At 33.7% G+C, this 24,474-nt stretch overlaps 1 protein-coding gene across 11 annotated transcripts in view; it reads right to left on the reverse strand.

Moving 5' to 3' along the window:
* The window catches only part of GRIK2 (glutamate ionotropic receptor kainate type subunit 2), a 371,621-nt gene that overhangs the window by 202,644 nt on the left and 144,503 nt on the right, over positions 1-24,474 (reverse strand). For all 11 annotated transcript variants that reach the window (XR_005858537.2, XR_006938767.1, XR_005858538.2 and 8 more), the window contains 3 exons: positions 18,731-18,912; positions 15,244-15,297; positions 12,142-12,315 (listed from right to left, as the gene is read on the reverse strand). Coding sequence is in view for 8 of the 11 variants with exons in the window: in XM_040697879.2 (XP_040553813.1) it covers positions 12,142-12,315; positions 15,244-15,297; positions 18,731-18,912 (410 nt within the window). In the remaining 3 variants the exon portion in view is untranslated. The remainder of the gene's footprint in view (positions 1-12,141; positions 12,316-15,243; positions 15,298-18,730; positions 18,913-24,474) is intronic.

The raw sequence follows: 24,474 nt of genomic DNA on the forward strand, positions 1-24,474 counted from the left end.
AAACTGAGACTGCTAACAATTGACGCCCTGGTGTCAGCCTTGGAAACAAAAATAATCTTGTGTTTTAGGGAAAAAGAAGTAAAAGAACAATCTTTTAAGAAAGCTGGTGGGGAGTAGGGGGGGAGATCTGTACATGTAAAAAATATATGTATCAGAAAGGAATTTTTGCCATTTAAGCACAACCATTTAAAACAAAAATGTTTCCAGTAACTTTTTACAACATTAAAAAGTCCTAAAGAATAACTCCTCAACATCTTCCACAAATCCTACATTGAACTGCACTTGGATGGATTGTAATTACCTACCTGTAATAATTCAAAATGCATAATTCAAAATGCATCCAAAATTAGGCAACTTTTCAAAATCATCACAACTTACATAATTCAAAGAAAACTATACTTTAGCAGTTCTGGAAAGTCAAACACATCTCTGTAAATGAAGAGACAGGAACATACCATCTCAGGATAGAGCTCACTCTTTAGGAGCAAGACACTGGTAAATCTTGCATTATATGTGGTTGGCTAGCTGTTGCTAATTTATATTCCCAGAAAAGTCTGTGAGTATTTTTCTTCAACAGCTATAAAGCTTACTGCTCAGATAATAAAGATTCTCTCCTGATAGTGCTTTACCTCCTACTGCTCTATTGATAGATTTTCTCCCTTAATCTTGCTTGTAAATCAGTACAGGTCCTTGACATTTCAATTGTAATTATCTTCATTAAAGAAATTTCAAACAGATCATAAAAAAAATTGATTCCCAAGGAATTTTGACCAAAATTAAAAGGAGCATATGCTAAAATCCACAAGATAAAGAAAAGCAAACTGTAATATATGTAAAAAATTGAAAACCTGCTTTTAATCTTCACTTCTGGAATCCTCTCCCTCGCCTGATCTTATGTACATCAATATATTTTCACTCAGTCATCATCCTTATAAGTTTTTTGCCTCAGAGACTGGTAGTAATGATGTAAAGACTAACAAACCTCAAGTTTTTCCTTGAATTTCATTGTGTCCAAGCTAAACTTCAGTATCTATAAATTTCATTTTACTGTTTCACATTTCATGGTTTCACTTCATTCTTCTTCTATTTGCATATTTAAACCTAATCAGTATATTTATTTATTTATTTATTTTAGGGCAAAGTGTAAATTGTAGTCCAATCTAATCAAAGTAACTGCAATAATATTGACAGGCACATTAATTTTTAACCTAACACAGCTGATTTCATTAAATGAACACACACACTTTATCTGGGTGCAGAAAAGAACACAAACTTCACCCTTTTCTTTCTCTATCCGTGTAGAGAAGTTGTAGCCACTAAAACCCACCACAATGTCATTCACTGTTCTATGTCCTCACCCAGAAGATGGAAACAGCACTGACACTAATATATTTACGTACATGCCTTTGTAAATGCTGAAAAGTATTTGGTCAGAAGAACAAGCTATAACCAAAAAAAAAAATCCAAGCATTAAGTGCAACCTAGCAAAATCACATACAGTGCCAGCAATGTGCCCTCACAGCCCAGAAAGCTAACCATATATTGGACAGCATCAAAAGAACCATGGTCGGTTGAAGGAGGGGATCCTGCCCCCCTGCTGTGAGACTTCATCTGCAGTACTGCATACTGATGTGGAGTCCTCAAGTACAAGAAAGACATGGACCTGTTGCACTATGTCCAGAAGAGAGTCACAGAAGTGATCCAAGGGATGGAACACCTTCACTGTGAGGTCAGATTGAGAGAGATGGGGCTGTTCAGCCCAGAGAAGAGAAGGCTCTGGAAAGATGTGATAGCATCCTTTTGGTATCTAAAAGGGGGCTATAAGAGAGAAGGGAACTCTTGCGCATGGTGTGATAGGACAAGGGGAAATGGTTTAAAACTTAAAGAGGGTAGATTTAGGTTGGATATAAGGTTGCTTTTTTGTTTTTGTTGTTGTTGTTGTTGTTGTTGTTGTTTTTACAATAAGATTAGTGAAGCACCGGAACAGGTTGCCCAGAGATGCGGTGGATGTCTTGTCCCTGGAGACATTCAAGGTCATTCTATACGCAGCTTTGAGCAACTTGATGGAGCTATAGTTGTCCCTGGTCATTGCAGTGGAGTTAGACTACATGACCTTTAAAAGCCCATCCAATTCAAACAATTCTATGATTCTATTTTGTTCCAATTTATAAGTTATTAATTAGCCAAGTAAAAGTTTGCTTCATAAGACATAGGTGTGCTTAAGATTTTATTACTTATTTTTCATTTAAAGGAATCTTCTTTCAAGATCTTCATGTTTAACTGCTTACCTCAAATTTGCTAATATTGTTGTTCCTCATAGATCATCTTTAACTAGGGCAAATATTTAATCAATGTATAGGCCAAATGTGGAAAGATTAGTATACCTTGTGAACTGAAAATCTGTGACAAATCTAAGCATTTCCTAACCATTGTTTTGTCCAAAGTTCTTAAGACCTAACTGTGCCAGACATTCTAATAAATCTTGCCACCCAAGAGAGGAGCCTCTCTTTCAGTGAATATAGATCTCAGCTTTTTCCAATTTGTGATCATGTAATAAACTTTAGGCTGAGGACATTTGATGCATGAAGTGATATGTTCACCTTTCTATGTTTGAAAAGAAGTCAAAAATAAATATAACCCCCCTATAGTATATACTCCTACGTACTTCATATTCTCCTGAATTTCTTTTTCACCAAAATAAAAGGAGACCTTAAAATGAAAAAAAAAAAAAAAAACATTTTCAGAGACAGAAAAAGAGTAGAATTATTCACAGAACACAAAAAAATGTTGATGATCAAAGATACATCCACTTCAAAATATATTCTATCAATGAAAAAGAACATGAAAACAATCCTCAAATAAATTTAATTCTCAGAAGATTAAAAAATACATTACAGTACTTTCCTCTTTGAACAACAGCTACTACTTTGGTTTCTATGTAATTTTATGTACATTGTTTTTACAGATATCTACAGTCGACTTTAGAATTTCTAAATACACAAATATATTACCCAATTAATTCCCTAAGCCTCAACATCTACTTCAGGATCTCATTTTCACTCTGCAATCTACAGATAACAAAACAGTAAAAGCCAACACATTTCTGGGGAATACAAAGAACTAGTACACTACCAACTAGAAAATTTGTATCAAATCTACCACTAATCAAAAGGCATGTGTAGGTATGCCAGTTTTCCCTATGGAATCCAGGATAGTCCAGTTAGGAAGTTTTGTGGATAATACCTTCTGAATTAGGGAGTGTACAAACAGGAAGAGAAGCAGCTGTTTACAAGGGTGGATAGTGATAGGACGAGGGGGAATGGTTTTAAACTGGGACAGGGGAGGTTTAGGTTGGATATTAGGAAGAAGTTTTTCACACAGAGGGTGGTGACACACTAGAACAGGTTGCCCTAGGAGGTTGTGGATGCCCCATCCCTGGAGGCATTCAAGGCCAGGCTGGATGTGGCTCTGGACAGCCTGGTCTAGTGGTTGGCAACCCTGCACATAGCAGGGGGGGTTGAAACTTGATCATTGTGGTCCTTTTCAACCCAGGCCATCCTATGATTCTATGAATTAGTCTAAAAACTTAGTAAAACAAGCTGGCAGTCCTCCAGCTGTTAACTTCATGATCCCTGGTTCCAACTCTAGCTATACACATTGTGATACGGCCTACATAAGACCTCCTACTGCTAGCACCCATATTAACATGAAATATGATTCAGTGTTCAGAATGGTCAGTAAACTAGGACAAAAACAAGGAGTATTATCACAAAAGGTTCTTTTTTTCTGTTTAAAGATGAATAAATAAATAAAAGTTTCTTTTCAAAAATACTGCAGACAAGAATGTTCCTTCAGAAAGAGTTATTTTATTTAGAATGAATCAACAACCTAATTTGATCTATTAAATTTATATCAGAATAACTGCTTTGTATTTTAGGCAAATAAAAGACTAAGAAATCCAAAATAGTCTAAGGCAAACATCGTCTATTATTGACCATTAATCTTCAGATATAATTTAAGATTAGAACCGTGTATGAAGCTTTTAACATATATATAATGCCTGTACTCTGCAAAATCAATAATTTCAAGAATAAACAGATAGTAGAAAATCCATATGTGAAATAAAACCTTTTGAGAATGAGTAGCAGTACATCTTTTACATAAGAAACAGTGACAACAATCCTATCATCCTGTGTAGACTATTTGCCAAACGATATTTTCTGAGCTGTCATTTATCACAAAAAAAAAAAAAAAAAACCTGAAAAGGGATTGTCCTCCATACTCAGAAATACCTTGAGATTCTCAGCCTTCTGCCAGAATAAAAGTGTGAAGGAGTGTAACAAAGTAATGTACATAAAACTATCTTTCATATAAGCTACTTCTGAAGACCCATTTAGACAAACTACTTACTTCACATCAAATGCCATCATCCAGCTGACTACAACAGGACTACTGAGAAGCTTTATATTGATTTTTCAGCAAGAAAATGTGCTTAGCATTTTGTTGAACTCAAGCCTCAACGTATAGCTCAATAGAAAAAAAGAATATCCAGTACATTCATTGCTACAAATAACAGAAGGAAAGAAAAATAACATTTTTTCCATTATAAATGTTGAGAGAAATTACATGCATGGAATATTCTTTACAAAATAAATCTTTTCCAACAGCGTTTCACCACCAGGCTTGAATAAATGATTCTGTTGTGTTAAAATTCAGAGGTTTGTTTGTTTGTTTGTTGTTGTTGTTTTTGAGTGTTTATTTCCAGGACATCACACACCCTCTCATTATTCTAAACAGGATATCCTATCTCTGCTGTTTATATATACTAGATAGGTTTTCAGGACTTGGCAAGTGGGAGCATGAAGAGTGTAAAAAAGCAAAGGCTAGTCAAATTAGACATGTACTCTGATTTCCATAAGATCTGGAGTTTACCTTCAACATACACTTAATTCTCACTGTTGCGTACATATCAATGATAACTAACAGGTGGTGCCACTGTGAAGCTGATAAGCACACAGTAAAGTCTAAATTTCTGGTTCTTTTCGCTCCAGAAATTAAATGATTTGCATTGTTCCTTAACTCATGGCTCCACTGTCACCACTGCATGTCCTAGAACTGTAAACACAGTGGTTGCTAGTATGGTTCATTCACAGAAATATCTGCTGATTACCAGCTTTCATTGCTGATGCTGCTTTGAACAAGAGCATACTTTACTCACAACAGCAAAGAAACAGAATAAAAGTAATACTACATTTTGTTCACCTTTCCTGAAAATTTACACTAAGTACAGTGCATAAATGAATGACAAAACTGAATTTCAAAATGCTTCAACTTATGAAAACTGTCTTCTTGGACACAGGTGATTATGGTTTATTGGGTTGCAGTTCTCAGACTTGAAATTTCATACAGTGCAGATATTTGAATATTTCATGAGTAAAGGCACTTACATTCCTATTTCAAAAAATAACCTATGCTCTCACTAGTCTTACAGACTATGTATGAGCTTTTTCAGTTTGCCCAAGTTCTGACATTTTCCTACTAGTTTTTGCTATTACTTTGTGAAGATGTAGTAGGAGCAAGCATTATGTAAGTATTATTATAGCTTCCACAGGATAGGGGCTGCAGTTTATTTCTGCTAAATGCTACACAACACTTGGACATATCTTAGCTTCGAGGACCGGACTGCAAGTTTCTGAAAGATCTTGTCTCCTAAAATAAAAAAAAAAACTACAAGCAAGTGTCAAATATTTAATAATGAGATTAATTTTCAAAATATCTGACATATCATTTCTAAAATATAGCACAAAATCTTGCACAATCCCTAAACTCATGAAGTTAAATGTGCCTAGGGGATATTCCTAGCTTGTAACGCAGTAATCACCAGTTGTTTAGTATTTTCTTTGAAGTACACAGTTGCTGCCACACTGTTTTACTGAACACATCTCAGCAAATCCAGAAAATACCTTTTGCTAAAGAGTTAATTATAAAGTTGTCTGTGCAACAAGCTCTCCTCTTTGAAGCTCTAAATCACAATCTGAGGCTGATTTACTGAAATGAACATTTCTCTTTACTTTTTTAGATTTTTTCACCCTTATGAATCCTAACTGCTCCTTCTTGTCATCAAGTCCTTCTGTCCAGTAACTGTGCCTGCTAGCTTGCTCAGATATAGCTTCCTCTCACTTGTTAGGTACAGATTAAAAATTGCAGTTTCACAAATATCCTCCCACTGTTAAAAAAAATTAAATGATTAATTTGTAACAAGTTATTCACCAAATTGAAAGTCCTCTTCTTATCCCATAAAACAACTTCATCATTAAAGAAATTACCATATCAAATCACATAAGCAAACAAATAGGAAATCATTTACTATTCTAAAGAAATCAAAACATACTCTAGAGAATTAGCATGAAGAAAAGCAGCTGCATAATCTGTTAATATGTGTAGGTAAGCACCTAAACTTCATTAAAAAAGCTAATTCAGCAAGTAAAATGTCACACTTACACTGAATCTATTTTTTACCACCAAGGAACTATAAAGATAAAGAAAATAATTTTAATAGAACTTTCTTCTTCACAGTTTAGAATTCATATCTAGTGTAATAATGCTACTTTTTAAATGATCTTGTACACTTATGAAATATCCTGATGTGAAGGAGGAATTAGGTCAAAGGAAGTAAGTCATTTGACCATTTAACTTCAGAAGCATGCTGAAGGAAAACCCTGCAGGCATCATAAAATTTTGCTTTATCTGGGAGAAAGGTAACCAAGAATTTTGTAGGAAAAAAAAATAAAAAAGGAAAAGGAGAGGGAGAGGGCAAAATTAGATTAGAAAAAAGAAATTAGTTATACAAAATACTAGTATTACAAATAGTGTACGTTTCTAATTTTGCATGTCCCTGATTTCCTGAGCTATTAACTAAGAGTTCAGTTTTAATCACTTGGTTAAAATCTCTTCCTTAACTTCTGCAGTATTTTTTTACTCATGCTTCTTCTTAGATCGCTCTTCTCATCTTACTTCAGTCAAAATGAATCAGATACACATGGGTTCAATTCAACTGTATAAAATGCTTATTTCAGAAAGACAATGAACCTTGCAAATACACACTTGTCCTTCGATAACAGTAGAAGAGTACTGTCAGTATTATTACTGTCCAACTAGCTAATGTGGGAGCTACTTCCCATTTTCATTTAAAACTCTAGTAAGCCTTGGTTTTATCATGCATAAAACTGGACCACTTTTTTAATTCTATTTTCTGACAACTTCTAAGCTACAAGTGCCATGATTGCAAAGTCTTCTCTCATCCTATTAATCTCTTCTTTTATTGTCTATAATTTCAAAAACTATACTTTTCTACTGTATTATCTTAATCAAATTAATTTAATGTAATTCAAAAAGGTTTATCTTAAAGTAGGCCAAAGCACTCTGGTGGTTATCAGATTCTTTCACCTGATTGTAGTTGACCATTTAACATGGCATTTACACACCAGTCATATTCATTACAGGATTTCTCAACTATAATACTTTAATATTACTGAAAAAACACCACTGATGACCATTCACACTTAAATAGCCTCTATAATTTTTTCCTTTAACAATGTCTTGCTGTTAAATTCAAACTCCTGACACTATTAAATTAACATTCATGACCACAAAACTAAGATGAGCACTCAGATAAACTAGACCTCATAAGAGAATCACAGGATTTGGAATTTGAGAGGCTACTTAGTGGATGTCTTTTTGTGATCAGAGGTAAGAGAGAACAAACAAAGACTGTAATATATTGAATATATGAATCTGTTGGGTGTATAAATATGGAGAATCATTTAGGGGAAAATCACCTACACTTGTACAAATTTACATTATTCTCTCTTTCAGTTTCATTTAAACTCCCAAAGAAATTTCAGCATTTCTATTGCATCATGCTAAAGGATTAGTTTATAATGAATATCCTAGACAGTACTTTGGACGGAATGTCCAGCCTATTCTTTTGATCAAGAAAAATTTCTTTTCAAAGTACATTTCCTTGGATTTATCTACACATCAGCTCTTACAAATTTCAGATCTTTATTCATAAGGATATTTTTTTATTATTCATGAAGTGTTCTTTTTTAATTAGATTAAAATTTCTTACACAGAAATATACTGTGAGTGCATCCTTTCTGTGTAAAAATGCTCTATATTTTTGCATTCAGTATTTAACAGCACTCTCAATTTCTACTAAAATTGGCTTTCATATGCTGAGAAATAAATTCCACGTTGGAGAGGAACTAAGCTTGAAAAACACATTATGACCAGAAAGGTAAGGTGGAATAATTATTATTTTTAAAAATACAAAAAACAAACATACAACCACACAAGAGAAATAATAACAGAATGAGAAATCACAGCATTCCATCCTGCACAGCAGCCTACAAAGTGTATCAGACCCAAAATATTATTTGTCTGAAGAAACCCAATATTGATATTAGCTATAGTATATCCAAGTACCACAGCGCTTCCCTGCACCTGCCATATACAGCTGCTAAAGTGTACACTAAAACATAGAATTAATAATTAGAATAAAGCACACTCATTCCTACCTAAGATGAAAGCAGATAGCTAAATCAGATGACTGTAAAAGAAATTAGTAATGAAAACTTCATGTTAATTAAGCAGCAGAACTTGTTAGGTCATCTTAATTATGAATGCTAAGTTCTGATTTGAGGCATAAAACACTGAAAGATTAATAGCAGCACAGTAGAATTCTGAACTTGTATCACTCTATTCATAATCTGCTTGGTTTGAATGATGACTGTCAAATATAGGTGTAGGAATACAATTATATTGTTTGATTGTGTTTGTTTTTCTTCTAACTATGTTCTGCTTGGACAGACTCTGTAGTAAGTGAGATATACCAAAATAAAGGTTTTTGTTCCTCTGTTTTACAATATATCTTCATGTTAAAACAGTACCTGTTATAACAGAACTGAACAAAAATATTCACTGTTCATTACTGATAAATTTTTCTATACCAATTTGATTATTATGAATAATTATACAAGCAAAACATTTTATCACAAGAAGCTTGTGTAAAGAAAATGCATGTATTCTGACACAACACATCCAACATTAAAGATACTGAATACTTACAGATGCACTTGAGAGATAAAAAGAAGAAATCAGATATACTGTGGTAACTCCCCACATCACAGGACATTTTTAGTTTAAAATTATTTATTAAATAATAGAATAGGATAGCATTCATTAAGTAGACAAGATGGTTTTTTTCAAAGCCCATACAAATAAATTTGGAAGCTGAAAACAGGAGAATGAAGTCTGTTGGAATTTTGTTGTTGTTGTTGCTTCTAATCTTTTCAAGTTTGCTAAAGCATCACCCTTCCCAGAGGTGTCCTGAGCAACAGCCTGGAAATGAAGGAAAATGTTCTCTGACTGAATCAATAGGCTCTACCATTGGAGATTTGATGGGGAATCTTCCACAGAAACAAGAAGAAATTTTTCACTTTCTTCTATGATGTTGGTATGCTCATAAGAGAGTTAAATATGCCTACAGAAAATAGCTTTAAGCCAGTAAACTTTAAGACTGGGAAATCTATGAATTACTAAAAATAAAATATTAAATTTAATTAAACTTCAGAGTTAAATTGACAGTTCTAACTCCGACATTATGTCAAAGCTGATCTGCATATGGTGGAAGTCTTGGAAGAAGAATGTAACAAATACCAACTGAGCTTTTAAATTTTGTGATCCAAAAATACCTGGTTTTATACTACTTAAAATCAATCACACTTGCTTAAGGTTTCTGCTACAAGAAATATATACCTCAGTTTATAATTTGGCAAATTCTCTACTTTCAGGTGTTAAAACACATCCATGTGCTAAAGGCTTTTATTTTTATTTTTTGCTCAAACTAAAGCCATTCCTATTAAGCAAAATTTTGCTACTACTTTTCTGGATAAACCGACACCATTAGCAACCAGTGAAAATAAAACAACTTTTCCAGATCATCCTGTATCACTTTAGTAGAGTATTCCTTAGCAGAAATCAATATCTGCAGAATCTTTAATTCCTCGGTGTATTTCTGACTTTAAATACACACTAACTACAGTGAAATGGAAGTCAAATTTGTCTAACCTAAAAACTATAGGCAGTCAATAAAATGACTTATTTTATTCCACTGAGAACAGAAAGAACTTTGTGCAAAGATATAATGACATACATTTATTTTATGCCTTCCAAAGCTATTTCCTTTAAAATTCATTTGTTTATGCCTTTTCTGCTTCTAAGTACTAAGTCATAACATCTTTTTAAACCCTTAAAACTTGTCAAAATTATCTGCCTTTAAATATGCTTTAAATTCTATTTGCATATCGCAAGTATCTAAAACTAATACAATCAACTAAAAAACTAAATGTAATCAAATTACATTTTGATGCTTCACCTCCATAAACGATCCCCATAAAATATTCACCAAAGTTAGTATGAATGCTTGGTTCCTGTGGTAACTACAGAAAGCATTTAGAAGTACAGGGAAGCCTCTTAAGGGTCAAGAAGAGAATCCCATAAGGTTTTCACACATTTCTTTATCTTTTTCTATCCTGAGATAAAGTACTGCTGTAACATATGGTCTCATGCGGTAACATGCTAGCAATAATAAGCTTCTGCATCACAACACAATCTTTTCTAAGAATATCACTTTCTTTACAGCACCACAAAAAACAAAACCATGAGAATGGCTCCTGGAACTCTATTCCAGTTTTTATCACTCCGTGATTTTATTCACCACAGCCCAGTGTTTTGATAATGTAACTGCTGCTACTGATCTTGGTAACCATTAAAATGTTTGAGGACAATTAAATCTTTGATCAATGCCTAAAATATACAACTTCAATGAATGAGATGAATTGATATAATTTTTACTTTGGATAAGTTAAAAATTAAGGAAATAAAGTATTAATGCAAACAAAGAAGCACAAAACAATGCCTTCAAATCGTAATCAACAGCTCTACATGAACTACATGCATTCTTCAAACATTTCCAAAATTTTGGGAGATAAACTTGCTTATTTGAAATTACTTAGAGAAATGAACAGTGAATCTTTACAGATTACATCATATAACACTTTAAAAGTGCAGCATAATCAAATTATTACATAAATCAATCTTGAAATGTTTCCAATTTTCATATTAAATACTATTTATAAAGAAAAATAGATGAAAAAAATATTTAAAGAAGATGACTTTCTGAAAGTAAAACAAAAAATAAAATTAACTTTTAAAAATACGTATTTTCATTTAGTATCTAATATCTATAAATTCTTTAAGTCTTATCATCAGAAACAGTTGTTCTCAAGATTACTTATGTTACATGATTCATCTAACACAATCTATATAGTTACTATGGAAGTAAGATATCAATCTTCAAGAAAAAGATTTTTTTTTCGAATGGAATATTAAATATTTTCTAAAATTCTAAAGAGAAGTAGAATTCTATCAGCAAATATTTTACAAATCACTAATTGGGTTATTCCAATTAGCTTGAAAAATTAAAGTAGTTCTAATGTAGGATATGTTTCAAATAAATCTATTCATTTTAGCAGCATATTAGATTTAATTCCAACAAATAAATGAAGGCAGAGAGCTACTGAAAAGTCAGCGATGAAAGTTTATCTGGATGAAAGTGATTTTCATTTTCAGGAACTGAACAGAGACTGGAGAATAACAGCAATGAAAGAAAATATAAAAATATTAAAATATATTATTTAAGTCAGTGCATAGAAACTGGAAAGACAGAATTCTTTGTTTTAAAAAAGAATTATGCAGAAATGAAATAGAAAACACCATTAAACAGCTACCTAAATGAATAAGAGAAATATAAAGAAAGAGGCAATGTGATTTAGCTTGATTTTCGCTGGGATTTGACATGGTGCTACACTTCTTTTCACCAATAATATGTTTTCAGCCTGGAGAATATTAAAATTAAACCCCTGTTATTGCCTGAATTACAATCACAATAATATTTGGCTCCATGCCTTAAAAAAATTTTTAGTTACAGAAATGAAGAATTGAGATGGTGGGGGATATGTTCACAAGCATTAAAAAAAAAAAAAAAAAAAAAGAATAACTAAACACTGATATTCATACCGTCATAAATCCATCCAGCAAACCTGAATCAGGTTTAGGAGGTGCTTGCAATCGCTCCATAGACCACTTTTCAATGATAGATGACACTTGGCTATTTTCCGTGTTTAAAATTCTGAATCCTGTCATATTAACACCACTATATCGATAGGGTTCCACATCTAAGGCAAACAGGTCCTGAAAAAAATAAACACTACATAAATATTTTAATACACTGCATTTTCTTCTTTGAGACTGAGATGAAGTACTCCAGTTGCTGCACATGCAAGGAATTATGTTCTGTTTATTTGGAGGACTGCATAGGTCAAATAACTCAAGTCAATTAACTCAGCTGACCAGCAATCTGGTTCACAACAGAACAACTACTTCAATCGTTTTCACAAAAAAAAAAAAAAAACATGTTTTAGAAAATGTTACGCTTAGTAGCAGAACTATGAGCTCCAACACTTCTATTTTATTCTTTTGGCTCACAGTGTCAGAGGCAGATTTTGATGGGATGGCAGTATAGGTTGAACTTTCAAAATAATATTCTATTAAATTTTGTTGGAGTGCAACAAATGAAATCAGAGAGTAAATCTGACAAAACAATGTCTATTATGGAAATGCATATGAGAAAGCAAGAGGATTAATTGAAATCCTCCGTGCTGAAAAAATGGCATCCACTGACATTCACTGACGCTTGCTGAATGTTTACGGATACCGAACAGTGGATGTTAGTACAGTGACTTAATGGGTGATACATTTTAGCAGTGGAGGCAGTGGTGTGAAAAACAAGCCACATCCTGGATGGTCATGCAGATTTTTATGAGCGCAGCATTCAGAATCATGTTTATCACTGGTGAAAACGCATAGCAAATGGTGGTGAATATGTTGAAAAACAGTGCTCTGTATCTGTGAATTCATTCTATCAAATGGTGGTGTATTCTTTGTATCTGTTGTAGTTTCTACAGAGACAAATAGCAGGCATTACTTTCTGAGCAGCCTAAGTATACCTACTCCACTAGTAGTTAGAAATGCTCCAGTAGGCATAAATATTATTAATAATCACTAAACACCTTTTTTTTTTTTTTGGCTTACCAGGAAAAGACTTTACATGATAAACAGGACAGACTTCCTGCATTTTCTCTTTTAAATGAGAGGACGGAACAGGGAGACTGCACATGGCCTGCACCTTTTGCAGCTTTTGATCCTGGCTTAAATTTAACCAAAAGCATTCTTCGTATCTACCAATAATGCTTGCAAACACAAACCTGTCCTTGATTAAGAATTTCTCTCTACAAGTGTGACATTTGCCAATTGATTAAATTCCAATATTTGATGAACAAAATACCCGTGACTCATTTGGTTTAGCTAAGCACATTAAGTGAATCTTCATTTGGTTTACTTCTTGGCTTTGCTGTTTCCTTTTAAATAAATTTTTAAGGTGACATAATCAGACATTACTGCCAAGCAACGTATTTCTAGTTTCACTGAAGACAGAAATTGTCTAAACTTTGTCTTTAATTTCCTTTTTAATTTGCTCTTTCCTTACAGTTCAATATAGTTTAAATTTTCATGAAAGAGTAGTCTATTGGTAATATTTCCCTGAATACATTTCTTTACTGACTAGAACTGAAGAAGGCATAATACTGTACTACAGAAAAGCAGAATATAATTCAATATTATATGTTAAGAAACAGTTAACACTAATTTCTCTAAAAATCAACCACTGATGCCAGGCACTATTTTCAATTAGAAGTAGTAATTATTATACCACTTGCTATATATGACACTTGAGATATACAGAGGTCAAAAGTTATATATTTACAAATAACCTAACTCATTTCCTCTTTTTTTTTATAGAAACTTTTTTTTTTCCAAATGAAAGACTGACTAGAACTATGTTTCACCATTCTCATAAAAATTCTCTCAGTTTTTGCTTTGAAAAAAAAAAAAAAAAAAAAAAACTCAGATGCATTGGTTTAATCCAAACACACTCATGTTTACACTGGAATATAATAAATATACAAAAAATATTATATTCATGTATTACGAATACACACGGGTTGGTGTATTAATCAGCTAGTGCATTAGACCTTGAATCAATCATGGGAGAGTACACAGCAGACTGCTATAAACATTGTGGCTGGAAAATTTATTTGACAGGACTTCAACATGTCAGGTAAGAAGCAATTAATATATCAAAACAAGTAATTTCTGATGCAAGCTCCAAAGCTACACTGCAAAATCAGGATCTATAATGTCTGTGCACATTAAATTATTGTTTGATAGCACCAAACAAATATAGTCCTTATCGCTCCCAAAAAAGCAAACGTTATAACAAGGAAACAAGAATGACAGAAAATCTGATTTTTAAAAATAAATTTCAGAATAAAAATAAAATGTTAATGGACAGCATACAACTCAAAGGCACAATTTTCATCAAAACATCAAAATGAAGTTTAACACAGACTGAAAATCTGAGACTAATGAAGGAAATTCAACTGCATGCAATCCCAAATCCATAATAGCACAACTTGCCATTCTATAATGGGAGATATTTGTGCAGAACCTTAACAGTTCTAATGAACTTCAGAATTTACTTTGCTAGATCAAAAAGCTAATTCCATATTAATACTTCTGATAAACACATTTTGTGGTTGTGAGATGAACTGTCTATCCAAACATAAAGGATTCATTTTACTTAGGACTTAAACATGAATGAAGTTTTAAACACAGGTCATTTCAAGCATAGTTTTACCAAGTCACTTCTTCCTCATGCTTGAAATGGCTTGTGTTGTAAGATCATTAATGAACCATAAAAGGAAAACAGAGAAATACACACAACACTATTATCCACTTAACTCTATTTAAAAGTTTAAAACTGTAGTACTAAAGAGTCAGCCGTTTACTCAGAACTGCCACTTTCCAGGGCACACTGTTGAACACTGAATAATCAAATCATCTTAATGAGTTTTAACTGAAAGAAAGAAAACTCAACAGAGAAAAAATAACGTACTCACACTTCACTCTACAGACCTTTTTTTCTTGATTTGTCAGATAATATAATTAAAGAAAGTAACAACTTTGCTAGATGTCATCCATATGTTGTTATAAGACACTTACCAGTGTGGTAAAGATATAGTGATAGTATTCTGTCATCATTCCCATAGCTAGAGCCTAAAAAAAATAAATAAATAAACAAAAAGATGAGCATTTGAGTTCACATAATAACTTTTATCACACATTGCAAATGAAAAGCTGCAGAAGAAGACTGGGTTGGAATTGTACTAAAATTAGGTCAAGCAAATCATTTCCTAGCAGTTAGAGCAGATTACTGACTATTAAAGAAGTTTATGAACCAGATCATCTGATACAAAGAATATTATTAGATTGTTTAGAGCAGTAAATGAGAAAGAGGCTTATAGTATTACATACTAATAGATGCATTAACTTGCCACACAGAATTTCAATTGACAATATTTCCATTCATTACTGAGCCTTCTCATTTCCTTAAAAAGAATAACCTAGAAGGATTTTTTTTTATATTTTGATTAGTGATATTATGCATTTAGAATAAGGACCTGAGCACATACTTCGGGTGTACACATTTTTTCCAACCATGAAAGAAGATACTCTTTATGTAAATTTTTACTAGCAAGATACATAGTCCCTTAGCATCTTCATCTGTCTTGCTATCTATGTAATATCAAATAGTTTCTGATCAACTGTGCATTTTAAAATGTTCAATCTTTTTTCTTAACTGTGTAAATATAAATATTTGCAGATATTCTTTTAAAGCAATAAGCCAGAGATATCTTGTCACTGCATCATGTGCTCCTTCACCTGAAGAGCATGTATGGACACCCAATATCTTCTCACTCTCCACAAAAACTACCACAGTCTAGTACCATTTATGTAAACATTTTAGTATTTGACAGCAATTTTTTTTACCTCACTTTAGCACTTTAAAAAAAAAGCTACACAAATACAGAACATTCTCCTCCTTTCCAGGAATTACGAAGAGAATTCTTTGCCAATTTTCTACCACTTAAACCTCCTTAAATACACTGAAGGCAATAATTATACAATTGTAATAATAGCAGAATTTGTATACAAAAGAATTATCAGCTTTGAAGGCTGTGTGAGCTTCTTTACTTGTGACGTTGTCTGAGAAAGGAATAAATGACTAGTCTGTATGTTCTTTTTGAAACAAAAGTGAAAAGCTAAAACAAATTTGAAATAGCAGCTGCAGAACAGAGCTTTTAGCTTTGACAAGACTGGCAAAAATTGTAACAACACTTTTTCAAAGGATGTCTTTGCCTGTATTTAGAACTGTAGCATAGTCTACCAACAACAATTTGAATTCTGTTAAACACAGGAAAACCAATTGTCTTATGAGAAATATCACAACTCCAGCAGAAACCTTACAACACCAAACACTGTTAGCATTTTTGTTTTTTCTCTAATAAGGTCATATAAACATCTGTTTACACTCAGGGATTTTGCTCTCCGAGCAATCTCTCCATAAGAATATTTTAAATATCTTCACAAGAAAATTTTAAATATTGTCTGCTTACCCTGGTTGGCCTGGTAATGCCACTGAGAAAAACCATTGAGATTTGCCTTGATATAATCATGTCATATCAATAGTGAGTTTTTTATTTCTTTTTTATGATGTATTTTTGGCCAGAAAACAATAGTTGTCATTTCATCGATCTTGGTCTCTCAAGGTACTCTTTTTCCTTTATTTCCAAACTGTTTTTTTCCCCACCTTTTACTCCCAAGTGCATCTTTAGTCCTTATAATCATCATCCCAAGAAGAAATCTCGTCATGTCTCCCCACGTTCAACCCTCCATTACCAGATAAATTTGATTAATTCAAGTTTCCAAACTAATCTTTATCTACATAAATGCCTACATTTCTTATTATATTTATCGAACAGTGTATTTGGAATGCTATCATCAACTAGAAAATTTTCTTAACGTACTTTTTTTTTCAGTTTTGAAAGCAGAAGTCATGCTCAGCTGAAGAACTACCAATTTTAGACACTTCTAAAACATTGCAATAGTGAAGCCGGATGGAAAACTAAAAGATTACGGAAACTGTAAAAAGAGTTGTTCCTGTAGTCTCTTTTTTATATTCTTCAGGACAAGCAGAGTAGCCTGATAAAACAGTTCATAATTTGATTTAAAGAAGTTGCATGCTCATTCTCAGATCTTGGAACATGATTAAATATAGAATAGTTTTCATTTTCTTCCCATTTCTCTCAACTCATACTTTTTTTCACAATGTGAAATAGAAGTACCCTTTCACGTAAAAATTACTAGATACAGTATAAATAATGTACGTTGATTTAGTTATTTGTAGTATTGCAGCTCTGTACTGCTATTAATACATATTTTCCATCTGCATTTTTAAGATGTTAAAGGAATTAAATATACATTTAATAATTTGGGCTAAACAATTGGACTAATTATGCTGCCTTACTTTAAGTGGAGACCAGAATTGTCAGCAGATATTAAAATGACTAAGAATTAATGAACAAATTTTAATCAGCACACAATAAAGCAACAAATGATTATACGCATGTATGTTCATCAGCTCTTAATTGTACCCACAGCTGTATCCTGAGGTACCATTAACAAGAGAACTTTTTTCAAATCTTAAAGAATGTATTTACTGTTTTTGAATCAAATGATACAATGTGCTAGCATACCTAATATGAATACGAATTACAGTCACTAAAAGCTGTGTGTAGAACATTGTTTTGTTTCAGGCATGTTTCCTAGCCTAATTGCAAGCCATAGCTGACTTAAAAAACTTGGAGAAAAATGGTCTTTAAGAAATTCCATGTGTTTGGGGCTAGCTCACTACATTAAAGGAGATACACAAAGGCATGCAGTTATTGCACACTTCAGGATTACTATCAGCTTTTTTACAAGCTCCTTTTTTACAATCCTTCATATATTGACATCTTCTCTTTGACGACAGCATTGGAATATGCTTCAGCAATAAAAATACCGTAAGTATTTCAGTATTTCATTACTTGTATGCAACAGAGAAAACACTTTGAAAGCATCTGTCCAAATGTATTCAGGTCTTTCACAGTCTTATTAGAAAAAGAGGAGAATATGGCTCTAGAAATATCAATTAGTTCTGTCCTTCCAGGGGATTATAATAATATGATAGTTTAATAGCTATTCAAATATTACTACCTGATTAAAAGTACACAATTTAAAAGCTTTAACTGGAAAATATATGTATATAAAACAACTCTAAGCAAGCACTTAAAAGCTCAAAGCATTAATTCTCTAAAATACCAAGGCGTACCTTTCCCTAGTGAAGTGCGTTATGAAATACCTTTCCTCCCCCCCCACACAGACAAATCAAGCTGTTTCTTAAAAAAAAAAAAAAAAAAAAGATAATGGAAGCAGCTATCATTACAGGTGCCAATAAAATTATATCTGAAATCCTTGGCTGATTTTTGGTTAGGCCTCAGTAAAACTAACATACAATTTAACTGCTTGTTAAAAGCCATTAAGTCTGGATATTACTTTCATTTATTAGGAATGAAGAAGATTAGGTCATCTAAAGCAAAATGAGGATTACCTGTTTCAAGATGCCTGCTGCCATTTCATGGCTGCAGTCAAAGATGACATGGAATTCCTTTCCTCTTTTCATCTCCTTTAACAATGGCTTTGCATCTTTTGTGTCAGCTGGTAACTGACGTATTTTTAGTCTCAGATTGTATCGTGATGGAGCCTTGATGAGCTCCTGTAATCGAATAAGACCTTAAAGAAAATAGAGAAGTCAAAGAAAAGAAAATTATTAAAACAGGAACCTGAGTTGCTAGCAAGACAACTTACTACAAACATTGCAAATTTTCTGAATTTCTCTCCCTTCTCAGCATCCTGAAGCTGATACAGAGAAATGTATTTTTAAAAAAGTATGTGCACTCCCTGTGCTTTCCTATCACAAGTCTTTCCTCAATATTAGCAAACAGTAAGTACTCTCAGTTGGTATCATCTTAAGTAAGACAAATTATGGAGCTATAATACTGCTCCTCAAAGAAGAATTATTTTAATTCAGTTAAAGTAACATCCCAGACTAATTGCTTATAGTCAGACTAGATAATCTCTTAACTAATCTATCCAGTTTTGACACAAAGTTGTAGAGCACTTCAATATTATAGAACATAATCGTGTAATCCACATGATTGTACTGAATTTTTCTTTTTTTTGTTTATACAGGTAACAAAACACAAAAGCAGCAGTGAAGAGGATGACTAATGCCTTTGCAGTCCTCTTCAACACTTTACAATTCCATTTTGGATTACTCAACTTTCACTATGGAAGTAGATGCAGTAATATTTTCCCCAAGATCTTGCTCACAGCAGCAAGACAGCATATGGTGTGGTATACAGATCAATGATTGGCCCGTGACCAATATTGAATGTTGTTAGACTGTCTTTAAACAACAGGATAAAGACAGGTCTTTTATAAAGCAGCAGTTTATGTCAGCACTAGCAAAAAAGATGTGCCAACTACCTTCTTGCATTGGAGGGTACTCTACTTAGTGGCAGTAAAAGGGTTATTGTTCATATTGTTTCCAGACCACATACACAGTTTGGTGTATTCACTGAATTGTTAACAATAGGACCTCTGCTTAGTATTTTCAGCAGGATCAGGGCCTAAATAAAGTGCCTCTAAAATTTGAGATAGCTCACTTTACTGCATCAAAAACTTTAATGGAAATTAATAATTATTATTTAATTATCATCACAGGCACGTTGTCTAATATAAACATATATATATACAGCAATTTGAATTATTCCTAAATATTCTTCCTGGTTAAAACTGAATGTCAAAGCTGCCTTGACTTCATAAAAAAGATCTAAAAAGCATGAAAGTACACTACAGTCTCAGCAAGAAGTCACGATAAACTCTGCAATACAGAGAATTTATTTTTGTTTTGGTGCATATCCTTTTTCCAAAATACGTTGTTTTTTTGTTGTTGTTCTTTTTGTTAAATGACATAACAGAGAGCCTTTAACAACATAATATTTCAATGATGCTTTTGTCACGATGTTTTTAGACTGCAAAACATCCTTACCTCTAATAATTTTCAACCAAATTAGACAAATAGATAAAACATATGAAAGGCAAAATCAGACACTTATTTTATCATTCCTCCATTTTTGACCCTGCAAAGGATCAATGTTATTTTCTTACTACTGCTGGAATTAGCTGGAACTGGAATTATAGCTCATTATATGAAATTTTCCCAAATTAAGACTGCAGGTGTATAAATCTGGCATAGGAATTCAATAGATCTTTCAGGTCCAAAAGCAGTGTGGAGATGGATGGAAGTATTTCTGAATCAATTCAAAGTTTTAAACAGTCCACACAAATGCATCTTGCTTGAGGGATTTATGAAGACAGAAACAGCAACTCTCAGGGCAACAGATCGTTAATTTACCTCTTGGTTAGCTGGGTAGAAATTCCCTGAGCTCAAACTTGCTATGCAGTTAATTTAAGAAATGTTTTGTTACTCACAGGTCTATGTCATGGATACAACATTTTGCATTTCATCTCAAATTTTTGGTAACACTCCTAGAACACATATACACATTCAAATTGAGACAATTGTTACCTATGGCTAAATAATCTATGAAATTTCTAACTTCTATGAAACATTTCTATTGGATCTTCATTAACAACAAGCATTGTGAAGAAATAAAGCCAGAAATTCAGTATGTGCTGATTATCTTCTTAGAAAAATATAACATGAAACATGATCACATTTTTTTCTGCTTAAGAGTGTGCCAAAATTTACAGTCAGAGCAAAATATTCAAACTTTTTAACAATAATAATTTTGACTCACATTACACTATATCTGATGTGTCTAACTTTAGGTTTGTCTTGCTTTGCTTACTTCATATTTTTTTCTGTCCTTCCTCGAAAAGAAAATAAAAGTCAGCTTTAAAGAACTGCAGAAACATCGCTACACTTGTTGACAATCTTCAGCAGAGATGCAAAAGGCAGAACAGATATGACTGGACCTGTTTTCATGAATAGATCTCATCCATGCTTACTAAGACAAAAAGAAGTAATAGCTAGAAAATAGATGACCTCCATGTAAATGGCAGATAAGAGCCTACGTGATTGTGGAAACAGTAATTTTAGAAACTATAATTTGAATAAACCTTGCCACAGTTACCTCAAATGCTATACTGGTATTTAGAGAAAATGAATCAATGTACTTAATGGAAACTTAAACAGATTTGATGCTTGATTTCTAAATGCCTCAACTAAATAAACATGAGCCACCTTACAGTTGGACTGGATAATCTCGTAGGTCTTTTCCGATCTTGGTGATTCTATGATTCTTGATTTATGATTTTCTCTTCACACGGGTGACAGGTGACAGGATGAGGGGAAATGACCTCAAGTTGCGCCAGGGGAGGTTTAGGTTGGATATCAGGAAAAAATTCCTTACAGAAAGAGTTGTTAAGCACTGGAATAGGATCCCCATGGAGGTGGTTGGGTCACCATCCCTGGATGTGTTTAAAAAACATTTGGATGTGGTGCTCAAAGACATGATTTGGCACTGCATTGCTAGAGTTATGATAGTATGGTTAGGTTGTGGTTGGACTCAATGATCTTGAATGTCTTTTCCAACCTAAGCAATTCTATGATTCTATCTTGAAGAGTTGTTGTATTTTTTGCTTTTTTTTTTTTGTTTGTTTTTTTAATCTGAAAAGATTATGCATCTACTATAGATTATCATATTCAGATGATCTAGAACAATTGTTCAAAAGTAAAGCTTTGACATAAAATCTAGCATACACTACTGCCAATAATGGCTCTACGAAAATAACAGACGATACTGTGTCAGCAAAAACACTTAGGGTTGCCCCCAAGGCTGTCCGCTTCTTTAAGGCTAAAAACATAAAGCAACTGGAATGTGTGCTCTTGAAATGAAAACATTAAGATGATTTCAGACTGACAGAAGGGTAGCATTTCAAAGCTGCAATTTTCTCAAAGGTAAAGTCCTGCCAGTTTCTCACTCGCTTTGATTTCTATGCACTTCCACTTAAGAACTATGACAAATCTGGGACAGATAGTATGACACACTCTGCTGGAAAGAAAAAAAAAAAAAAAAAACTGGCATTTGATACTCAGTAGTTAAATATGACCAAGAAGACAGACAGAAAGACCCCATCCTTCTAAATAAAGTTACTTCGAATCAAATAGTGCTGCAAAATATGCTGCCATATAAGCATCTGATATACAAGCTGTCAAGGTTATAAACTAGAGACATGGATCTACTTGAACTACTTACATCACACTGAAAGAGGAAAAGTCAAAAAAAAAAAAAAAAAAAAAGGCAGGTGAAGGGATGAAGCCGGGCAGGGGTGAACACAAATGTACAGGCCTTATAATTCTGAAACATTCAGATAGCAAAAAGGATTTCAGGAATGAGCTGGATTTGAATATACAAGCAATATTCAGTGGAAAAAGACCTGTGCTGCACCAAACATTTGCTATAAACATTGATTCCTTGCAGTAGATCATAACAACTGGAACCCATGCTGAGTATGGGAGATCAGACAAGACATCGTGAAACTCATAAAAACAGATTTATGTTGTGTAGGAAAGAGATGACAGTCAGTTTCACATGAAAGCAATCAGTATCTTAAGGGGAAAGTGTTTTTTCTCAAATAATTCAAATTCAGCATTTTTCATACACAAAAGTTTAGAAGAAAATCTGATTGTTCTTGACTGCAACTGTTATTTTAAAATACTGTTTACTTAGAAGGGCAAAATTCCTTAACATATTTGAAGCTGTTACACTGTTCACTGAAGATGAAGATGGGAAGGACAGTTAATGTTGTCAAAAAATGTTAAAATGGAAGGAATGAAAGAAAAGAGGGTGGCTGCTTTTCTCTGTTTCAAGTCCATAGGCTCCAAAATTTTAGTAAGCAAGTTCAGGGCATCCTAAATTGACCTGTCCCTTGCTGTCCTGCAGAAACTATCAGAGGAACCTGAACATGAGGAAAGAGGGGAAGAAAGCCTGCAAATGCACACCTCTGCAGTGCACTGACTAGATCTCATTGCTGGAGCAGTACAGGAACACCTGAAAGCAAATGAGTAAATATTTATGGCTTCATAACTGCCAGGACACACAAACTGTAATGAACAAATTTCTCAAAATATATTTTAAAGAAAAGGAAATTTGAGACACAGTACTCTTGCTCACAACTTCTATGTATATCGCAATATTTAATTCTAGTAACAGTTAACATTAAATGTGTTCCAGCCACTGGTAGAGTTCATTAAGTTCAGATGAATTATGTAGGGCACAAAATATGTTTCAGTCTATTAACTTTGGTAGTCCACACAGCCATCCAGTGGGTCATCTGCTAACAAGGAATATTTGTTCATCTTCATTCACGCTGTAAAAAGCAATTCCACACTGGCTTGAATTCAGCAGCTCCAGTTTGCCAGGTTCCCTTGGGAAGGCTGTCAGAAAGCACAACCGCAGGTGAGGCAGGGTGACCACCGCACATGCTCCCTAGGCACAGTGCATGGCAGGACAGGAGCAGTGATGGTGACACTGTCATGGCTGGCACTGCTACCACTACAGCTGCCCTATGGCTTCATACTACAGATGAATGACTCACAGAACCAAATCTGCATTGTGATAAGCATACCTGCATCTAATTAGGCAAGAGCTCCACTGGGTGAAGTGCTGAGAAAAAGCACATCCTCACTCAGGCACTGCTGGGAATTGTGACTGGGTAAACACTTTGCAGGCCTGGATCACACTTCAAAAGCAAAGTCGCGCAAATATAAATCAAAGGCTGAATGTCTTTCCAGACTGCATCTAGTACATAAATAAAGTGCAGGAAGCCTAGCTCTTCCTAGAAAAAAAACACCCTGAGCTCTCTCAGTAAAAATGATAGAATTATACAAAAAGCAGGCACTCTCTTTACCTTTTTTCTCTATTACACACGGGAGAAGGCACTGGAGTTGAAATATGTTGGAGATTATTGTCCATGTGCAGCACAAGTTACAGATATTGCAGCAGAGACTGGGGCTATACCATGATTCACCTGTTGGTAGTGATCACAGACCTTTCTAGACAGTATGCAGCCACCAAAAACAATGTAAAATCCTACTGGGTGCCAAAGAGCTCAAGTGTACTAGGGAAAGAAAGAGGCTACCACTTGGGGCTGGAGACATGCTATTGGGAAGAGGCAGCTCTGCACCCCAAGGCAGTCCAGTTGAGGGGTAGAGAGACTGCAGCCCACAGGCACCCCATGCTGTGACAGGATCTCCCACGAAGG

Source organism: Gallus gallus, chromosome 3, assembly GCF_016699485.2.
Source record: "Gallus gallus isolate bGalGal1 chromosome 3, bGalGal1.mat.broiler.GRCg7b, whole genome shotgun sequence".
NCBI lineage: Eukaryota > Metazoa > Chordata > Aves > Galliformes > Phasianidae > Gallus > Gallus gallus.